Source organism: Chaetura pelagica, unplaced genomic scaffold (genome assembly GCF_000747805.2).
Source record: "Chaetura pelagica isolate M959 unplaced genomic scaffold, ChaPel_1.0 scaffold134, whole genome shotgun sequence".
Classification (NCBI taxonomy): Eukaryota; Metazoa; Chordata; class Aves; order Apodiformes; family Apodidae; genus Chaetura; species Chaetura pelagica.
Genome location: NW_009953105.1, coordinates 596,815 through 607,006, shown reverse-complemented (window position 1 = coordinate 607,006; position 10,192 = coordinate 596,815). Strand labels below are relative to the sequence as shown.

Sequence of the window (10,192 nt, the reverse complement as noted above, 5' to 3'; positions counted from 1 at the left end):
CACACACGTGACAGATGGTTCCTCTGAGCCTTGTGCCACTCATACAAGAAGTAACAAAGCATGTAAGCTTTTTGCCTTCAAAATCATCAATATGACTGGAGAGAAGAAAATACCTCATCTTCCCAAGAATGCTTTCTGCTTGGAATAGGAGCTCCTATATAGTCTCATATGGTGAATTATAGCTGAGATTAACTCTCTCAATGGACTAAACACCTATCATAATAACTAAGATGAAAAAAATATCTTAATTGTGGCCTTAGAAGTCACAGTAATAAAACTGAAGACCATATTCTGGCTCATAACAGAACAGTATTACAGTACATTTTTATAAAGTGCCCTGTTTATACATAATTCAGTAAATTAATTCAAATGCAGAATTACAAATAAATGAATGGAACTTAATTAAACGAAAAACAGTTATTCCTTTACATCTCCACAAAAGGATTCTTCTGAGCCTTGTATTAAGGCTCAGAGCCTTTTTGAAGATAAGTACCCTAAAGTGAATGTTGAAGGTGAAGTTTAATACTGCCTATGGTTTTGGGAACTTGTGCAATTGCTGCTGTGTTGCTAGAAGGCTGTAGCAACACAAGTGAGGGTGAGGAAGCTAAGAAAATCCAGGCAGTTGCCAGAATGAGTTTGTTTGAACACTGTTGCTGCAGCTTCTCAGATGAACAGTCTGCTCTTCTCAGTATCTACTGCTGGAAAAGTAATGACCCTGTGAGTAATGGGAACCAATCAGAAAACTGTATTTCTCATATGTTTTAAAGTGGTAAAAAGTTTTGAATTCCATGTGCTTTGAGAAAGAAGTGGAGATCAGCTGTATCTCAGAGCAAAATGGAAAAAAACCCATAATGATAGTGATCCTTATTTTTGTGTTGAGTTTTAAACTCATTGCTTCACTAGCAGCATATAAAAAAAACAGGCAAAAAGAAGCTTCTTGGCAGAAATCATTTGGATGTGAGAATCAATGTAGTTATAAATAGCAGACAAAGACTATTTGGGATTGTGAAAATCTTGTAATTTAACAGACATGAGAAGGGACTTAACCTTTCCTGGAAGCTTGCGACTCCTATAGATTTCAGTGGGGCTTCTGTTTAATCAGAGCACTGCAGGCACAGATTCTACTGCATTTTTTTTAAGATACAGTTAGTTCCTCACTGAATCAAATGGAAGGAGCACATCCCATAAAATTGTTCAAATGGCTTATGCTTTACCTATTTCAAGCACCTTCGTGTATAAGATGTTCTTACGATGCTGGTGCAGCATTTATCTTCTAAAGGAAGCAATGAAGAACCTAATTCAGTCGCAAAATGCTCTACTTCTTCTGTAGTTTCAATGTACAGTGTGCTTTAGTTTCAACGAATGGATATTAAGAGAATGCCTATCTACCTTCAGCAAACAAACCAAATGCGTAAGCATGTACTTAATTAAGCATGCAATTAACTGAATCTTTGCCTGATCTAAATTTCTTTATGTGCCAGCATGCTCACAGCAATCCAAAGGGCAAAGGATATCACAGTCGCACAGAGAAGGGTGGGGAACACCGACAGAGCAGCAAACAAGAGGAATGTAGAAAGAGATGTCAATTTTTTTATGAATTACTCAGGAAAAAAAAACCACACCTTTCTACAGTGCTTTTCCTTTAACTTAGCCACCCCAGGACGACAAACAAATATGGAAAATGTGCCAGATCAAAATGAATGCATCAATAATCCTAGTAAAACTAAAAAGAGACTGTCCACTAACCACCACTGCTTGCTGACACGTGAACATTATATTAGCTGAAGTGGCCAGTCACTGGGTTACTACCTGTTTATCTAGTTAAGTAGCAACCCAGCCTCATGTGGAATGAGCAAATTGAGAAATGTAAGCCAAGAGTGAGTTACATTTTCCCAAAGAAACTGAAAGCTTTTTGATTGTTAAATACAGTGTTGTGCTGGAGGAACAGCATACTAAATATTCAGTCAGGCTAAAAGCAGAAGAGCTTTTGAAACATCCCTGAGTTACTGTATCTACAGAAATACTATTTTTAAAATACAGTCTGTTATTCTAGTCCTATCAAAAGATGCAAATTTATTGTCCCTTATGTGGGTGGAGTTTCTCCAGTATCTCGTTTCTTCCTCCCCTAGTCTCCATCCAAAGAAGCACTCTTTAAAGGACAGTATGTCCCAAGTGGATAACTGTAAGCATATTAGGAGTATTTCCCAATATGTAATTTTGTGAAGTTGTCTAGTCACATGTTGTTGGCATTCCTATTTGTTTTGAACTGCTAAATAGTTTCAAATGACAGCTAAAAGTGTATGGACCAGTTTTGTAAAGCCACTTTCAAAGCAAGCAATGGGTGTGGTTGCCCCAAAGAAACTGCTATGGAAAAGAGGTGCAATGTCATCAATGACGTTGATGGGTGAGCTGTGCTATGAAACTGCAGTAAATGTTGCATGTTATTCTTGCATATAATTACCACCCAATTCACAGTATATTTCACTTGATGAGAGCCAGTGTGCTCATAATTGGGAACATTTTAGAGTATTTACACACTGTTCCAGGCACATTTCTGGCACATAACCCTGTTGTACGAATGCCTTTGAATGCAAACTGGGAGAAGCAGCAGCTATTTATAGGTTATCTACGGATATGCTTATATGAATGACTGAAGAAAAGAGAAGATAACTTGCATACCACTTCTCTGAATATCCTGCGATTACATCCTTTACCAAAAAAATCCTTAAAGTGCTTCAGGAGGCCTCTGAAAAAGGTTTCCACCTCTAATACATGATACAGACCTACAGAATTAACAGTGGTTCAGTATTTGTTAAATGATATATGCTATTTTAGCCATTGCAAGTGAAGACAAAAGTATGACAGAAAAATGACAGAATCACAGAATATTAGGGATTAGAAGAGACCTCTGAAGATCATCGAGTCCAACCCTCCTGCCAGAACAGGGGAAAAAAAAAAAAAAAAAAAAAAAAAAAAGTAGGGCAGATCACTCAGAAAGGCATCCAGGCAGGTCTTGAAAGTCTCTAGGGAAGGCGACTCCACAACCCCTCTGGGGAGCCTGTTCCTGTGCTCTGTAATCCTCACAGTAAAGTCCTTCCTCATGTTCAGGTGGAACTTCCTGTGCTCGAGTTTGAATCCATTGCCCCTTGTCCTATCACAGGGCACAAGTGTAAAGAGCTTGTACCTGCCTTCTTGATGCCCAGCCCTCATGTATTTATAGACATTACTTAGATCCCCCCCACAGCGTTCTCCTTTCTAGACTGATAAGCCCCAGGTCTTTCCTTGTAAGGCAGTATTCCACAACAACAAATGCTTAAATGAGGGATGATCTGACAGTGGACTTGATCTTGCACACCATTAATCATGCATGTAATCTTGGCTGGCTCAGTTTCTTGTGTGTTTTTGGAGATATTTATATGAGTGCAGATGAAGAAAAGCAGATTACATTTCTACAAAAGCCAAGTATCAATTTACAGTCAAAACACATTATACCTGTTTAAACCCATGACAGATCTGAACTCAAACACTGAAGGAATGGCCTATGTCTGTAAATGTTTCAACACTGTTTTCTGCCATTTTTCAAGTCATTGTATGCTCATATTCTTATTCATCCTCAGAACCTCTGAGAGCTCCCCAAAAAACTGCACCCAGCTGGTTCTGTGGGTAAAGCCTCCCAAGATCATGTGACTCAGCTTTGCTAAAGAACATTGCTAACATAATGGCATTCACCAGTGTCTTAAAACTGTTAAGCCTTAACAAGCATATTTTAAAATATTTCACAGGGCAGTTCTTATGACTAATTTCATCTGACAGGTTGAGTCAGCTATAATATGTTGACAAAACACCAGATGCCATTAATTCAGATGCCATGTGCTGTTAGAAACATTCCTCTGACAATACAGAGTTGTACGGATTGTTACTTTTCAAAACAGAGAGAAAGAAATGTATAATCAATGTGCTGGTCTAAATCCTGAAATTCTGGTTTATTCTTCATTCAGTCCTAACCCTGGCATAATTCTATTAACAGTATATGGAATTTGGCTTAGCAATGAAATCAGGATTTAGCCATTCCCTGCAAGATTACATATACTTGAAAGATGGTTTTCACTTCATCCCAAATGCTACTTATGATTCAAAAATTCTCTATTTCTTGAAGTAATGATTTCAGAATGTGTTTGTAACTCATTATCAAGTACCTAATCATGACATCCACAATCAATCTTAGCAGTGCCTTACTTGAGTAGTCCTGTCCACATGAATGGAGATCATCTGACATCAGTGGCGGAGGTTGAATAGTAAGGAGCTACCTCCATTGGTTAAGAATGGCACAATTGAGCCCATGGTATTCTGTATCTATAACATCAGGCAGAGATTTGGTGATGGAATTACCACCCTTGCAGTAATACTGCCTTGTATCATACAATGCATTGTGGTCACAAAGCAGCACAGCTGGATCATAAAATAAAGCTGCCCTGGGACAGCTGGTAAAAACACATCACATACATATATAAGTTTAAGGTCTTGTCTTGTGAATTAATTGTATTGATCTAATAACATGTCTGGAATTATTAACTTCTATATATCAATCTTGCTCCTGGATTTAAGTTCAGTTTAAAGTATAACTACGCACAAAAATACAGTGCTTGTTATTATTAAAACAAATAGAAATCTTCTCAGACATTTTAAAAAGGAATTTAAATATATAGCGCTAAATAGATCAGGTATGCCACAAGAGTCATTAAAACACTTGAAGGTTTAAGTGGTGTTATGTTTCTCTTGTATTGGTGACCCTGAGTCCCTGTAGTGAACCATACTGGCACTTTGATCTTCCCATTTTGCAGCATTTACATTCTCTGTGTCTTGAACAAAAGGGGAGGCAAGTGAGAGCACACTGCACTGCATGGAATATTCTTCATTTGCACAAGGGACACAGATAGTTATGGATCATTGCTTGGAAAAGACAATACAATGACTTGATGAGATCTTTGTTAAGTTTCAGTTAACAAATTAAGTAAACAGAAATTGTAGATATTAAACAGAAAAAGGAGAAATCTTCTTTGTTATATCTTTTGCCAGAAGATAGCTTCAGAGCTTATTAGAGATGGAGCTAGGAACCTCTTCCCTTAGTTTTCAGATTTCCAAGGCTCTTCTTCAACAACACTGAAGTCTGCAGATTTGCCATTGGTTGCCAGTGTTACCTGCAAGTAATTATCATGAACAACTGACTTAAAGGCCAATGTACTTTAAGAAGAAAAGCAATGACTTTTATACAGAAGATCATTATATTTACAGTGATTACATACACCATGTCTTGTTATATATATGTAATGTATTTATTCAGAATTCACAACACTCCCTGACTATTTGTCAGACTCCCATTAATTTATTATACTGACTAGAAAACATTAGTAGTACAAAACAAGTTCCATATTTTCTTGACTTTTGCTGTAGTTTAGGGGTTTTTTTAAATAAATATTTCAGATTCTGCTCCTTTCTACCTACTACAGGTTCCTCTGTATTATTAAAAAAACATTACTTTAAAAAAAATAAATGTAGAAAGCTGTATTTTTTCCAGTGGAATTCTTTTGCAAACCAGGATAGCTGATGCAAGGACATGAAAAATATGCAAGGCCAGAATAATCATACATATGTATGTACACAAACTCATCTACAGTTACACCACTTTTAAAGCAACGGAGGAAAAGACAAGATGCAAAAGTATTTTTCATCATACCACTATTTCTAACAATGCAGTAAAAATTTTTTCTATAGTCAAACAAAAAATTTCTAGTAATGCTATATTTGTTTCATATAAAGTACTGCAATATATCACTCTTGCCTGTAAAGATTTTTTTTTTAGGTTTTAAGTAGAAGACCTTTAAGAAGACCTATAGTGATCTATGAACTCACAGTAAACACCCGCCAGTACATTGCATCCCAGAAATCACTGTAAATAAAACCACGCTTCAAGAAAGATAGCACCAGCCAAATGAATTAAAAATTTTAGAAAGGTAAAATGTCAATTTAACTTTACAAAAGTGATCTTGATGATTGTAAATGTGAGAGAACCCTTCATTTAATTCTAAATGAATGGCTCAATCTCTCCTAACTTACCTTGTAAGTTAACATCCTCAGCTTCAAATGAAAACTTAAAGACAGAGCTGAAATTCCCTATGCTGGATAAACTTGAAGCATTGGGACATGGAAACATGACAAAATGCACTTATTTTTGAATCAAAGTCTAGTATTTTCTTAGATATCTGAAAGGGGGAAACATGCAAGTAATGGAATGAAAAGCTTATTCAGAAATGAAAGTCACATAGTCACATGAAATATGACAATAAAAAAATACAAAAATATCATGCAATAACCATCATCCTACTCCCATATAAAGGTAAACTAATTATTAAAAATATACATTCAGCATGCAAAATTATAAACTACTAACATTATACAAGTATTACATTACAGAAAGAAATTAGAAAGGACATGATAGCAGATTAGCTTTTCCGTATTCTGACCAGAGTTGCAGTGAGCTTTTCAACCCACCAGTGTATTTTACAGGATAAAGAGATGCATCATCACATGTTGCTGGCTGTTTTGATGCCCACGATATTTTGCTACTCTAACACTTGGGAGCTGTAGACCACTTCAACACAATCTAAATGCTTTGCAAACATCAGCATATATCCATTGCTTACAAAGTAGATTGTAACATCACACCCTTTTGGCAGCTTGCAGACAGACATGCGGACAAGACAAGTGACCTGCTCAAAGTCGTCTTGTGCTCAATCCAGTAAACACTGGCTCTTTTCATGAGTTTAAAAGTGGAAAATGAGATCACAAGCAGTGCTAACCTAGAAAAAAAAATCTTTTATCAAATTAAGATCTTTATTTTTCAGGGAGTTTCTCTTTTCTTTCAAATTTTTATCTCTTCTGTGTCTTCTTAAATTTTTTTAGCAACATAAATTAATGACAATTTTTAACTTTCTGTAAGTATGTATTCTCTATTTCAAATTTTTTTTCTTGCATTTTTCCCATGGAAAAAGTGTGATTCAGAAGAGGAACAGGAGAGACATATCAGAATAAAATGTTTGTTTTAATTTTAAAGAACTAATTTTATTAAAAGCTTAGAAGATTCATGAAAAAACTGGGGATAAGATAAAAAGTTTTTTCCTACCTGAATTCAGTATTACTTTTTCCCCTGGAAATTCAAGTTTGGCCTGACATTATCTAGAAGTAAGCATTAGAAAAAAATATATATTCTAAAGAACACTTCCATCCAGGCTGAAGAGAGGTGAAAGTGACAGAATAGGACTTATATTTCAAATCTATATGGTGATCAGGTGATAGACTTACTGTAGGCATTCACAGTTAGATACTGGCTCAGTTGCAGTAACTGGAATGCAAGAGAATCTGTTTGGATAAATGCCTAAGGTAGACTTACTGGCAAATTCACTGTGTCAAAGACAGCCCACAGGATCAGATCAGATTATTAATAAATAAAAGAGAGACTATGAAATGAAAAGTTTCAGCTTGTTTTGCTATCTTTATCATCTTTTTCAAAACCCCTTGATTTTAAACTGCACTATCCTAGTGGTGGCTGCTTAGTAAACTTTTAACCATTAACCTCCCCAACTGTCTTCTCACTCATCTGGTAGGGTTTCTTAAGCTCACTTTGCTCTGATCAAGACGTTATTATCACTACTAACAATCCATGTTAGTTACAGTAAGGATTAGAGAGAGCATACAAGGTTTCGGTCTTAATGACTCAGGAACGATGATGGAAGAAAAGTGTAAGTATGATGTATGAATGCAGGAGCATTCTGATGCTAAAGTGCATTCAACATGTCCATCTCTGAACAGCATATCATGGAAGTCAGTCAACAAATGACAACACCTGTATCTGATTTACAGCTATTCTTCATTCATGTTGGCAATAAAGTTCTCTGCTGCCCTAAAGAATTAAGCAAATGTCCATAAAAGGTGATGCCATATTGTCTGTGTCTTGGCATATTCCATAATACGCTGCATCTTGCTTTTTGATATGTAAACACTGTACATGACTTTTTTCTCCTCAAATGACTTTTAAGAAGAGTGCAAAAAACAATCTTTTGAACTGCTCAAACTGATTCAAAATGTCTGGGGTTCATGGACTTTGTCCCATTGTTATTTGCAGAATTATTTGAAAAATACATGCAGGTTAAAAAAAAAAAAGAAAAAAAAAAGAAAAAAAGGATAAAACAAAGCATGCAATGCTATATACATGTCTCAATATCCAGAAATGTGAAAGGTACCTTGCACTCATCTACTATGACTGAGTTGTGAGCTGCAAAACCACATTGGTTTGAGTTGTTTTCCCTATGATTTTTCATGTCGTCATAGATTGACTGAGTCTTGGTCATTTCAATGTCCTCGTGCCCTTTATGATGGGAATCAATGGTGTCAAGCTCTGCCTTGGAAAGGTGGTAGACAATGCCAGCACCAAAAGAATCCCCCACTACATTGACTGAGGTTCTCATCCGGTCCCTACAAAAGAAGCAAAAGATAGAAGCTGAATGGCTTGAGAGGAAGAAAAAGTAGGGCATGGGAGCCCTGTTAATGTTACAATTTTACTGCATTTATTTCAGAAAGTTTCAGGCATCTTTAGAACAGAAAGATGGGAGCTTTCAAGTGAAATTGAAAAAGTTTGCTTTCCCAGGAGACTTGTTCAAACAGGGATGATGTGCTGACTCCCATGTCCCATCTGCTCATACTCATGGATTTTGGCAAGGAACTCGTGCTAGAGACACAGCCAAGATGTAGAGCTGTTCTTGACAGATCTCCCCAGCACTGACTTCTAGAGATGGAGGTGTCAATGTCAGGGTGCCAGGCTCACATCATTGCCCTTTTTTAATGTGAATTTATCAGGGCATTGAACTCAATGCTTCCAGAGAAAAGGATTTTTGATCTGATGAAGTGTTCTCATTTCTGGGACAGATTAACAAATGGCCTCTTCCTTTATTCTCACTGATCAAACTATGGGAAAAACAAACAAATAAACAAACAAACAAACAAAAAACCTAAAAAAAGCCTGAAATATCTCCATAGCTCATGCAATCGAAACTCCTCTCCCAGCACCATCTTCACAGATGGTCATCTGTTAGCAAAGCAGCATGCCCACTCACATTACTGTATGCCAGAGCTTGGTATATGAGCTAATCAAATATAGGTCACGGCCTACAAAATGATGAGCCTGTGACAGCATTTCTGTAACAAGTGTTGCTCATTGTAGGAGGCTGCCAACAGAGGCTCACATGTTTCATTACAAAGAAGCATGTTTGCTGGCACTTCCTGGACAGAATACCACTGGACAGACACACCACCTTTCTCCTGTCTTGTTTTTAGGGTGTGGCTCTATCTGTCACCATTGAACTCATGGCTGTGGATTCTCCCTAATTTCAGAATTATTCCCCAAACCTATGCAGAATTCTTAAAAAATGCAAGATGATCTTATAAAGAACTGCAGAACTATGGACTCTTGCTATCCTTCCTACTGCAGGTAGGCTGTATTACACATTTATCATCCAATCTGCCTCTTAATATCTGAACCAAACATAAGACTCCTGAAAATCTTCTGACCGAGAGTTGCAACTTAAAGCTACTGCAGCAACTGAGTTTAGCTTTTCAATTAGGTTAGAGAAGTGATTACACTGATTATTCTCAGACGTATGTTCATGAAGACTCATTTACACAAAAGGGGCAGGTTGAACATTGTGGACATTTGCCAAGTGACAGAAAAGCTTGCTTGTCAGACCTCATTTCCCATGACAGTGATTAATTTGAAAACACTAGTACATTTCTAGTATTTCTGATACTAGACATCTCCTTTTCATGTAGAACACTGAGAAGAAAAACCCTAAATGTATATATAGAAAACCCAAACTGATCAACAACATTCATCATGTGTCTATTCAAGGTCATAAAAATTTTAGCCCTTTTTAAGCTTTGCTCTAAATATCTGTAAATCTGCCTTTCCTAGCTCTACACTATCATACTTACGTATTCAGAGCTTGTGGCATAACATTTAGTTGAAGCAGTTTTGTGGCTTTTTTCTCATCAAAAGAATATCCAGAAGAAAAAACAACCTTCCAAGTACCCTACTGAAAAATAAACATACCAACACCCCAAATTTTTTTCACATCCCCTATCT

General features: G+C 36.6%; 1 protein-coding gene across 1 annotated transcript in view; it reads right to left on the bottom strand.

Annotated features, from left to right (window-relative positions):
• Positions 1-5,123: 5,123 nt before the first annotated feature.
• Positions 5,124-10,192, bottom strand: part of SLC1A2 (solute carrier family 1 (glial high affinity glutamate transporter), member 2) — a 29,868-nt gene continuing 24,799 nt past the window's right edge. Inside the window, exons 9-10 of the mRNA XM_009997272.1 lie at positions 8,298-8,529; positions 5,124-5,198 (exon numbers count right to left, since the gene is read on the bottom strand). Of these exons, the coding sequence (XP_009995574.1) occupies positions 5,124-5,198; positions 8,298-8,529 (307 nt within the window). The remainder of the gene's footprint in view (positions 5,199-8,297; positions 8,530-10,192) is intronic.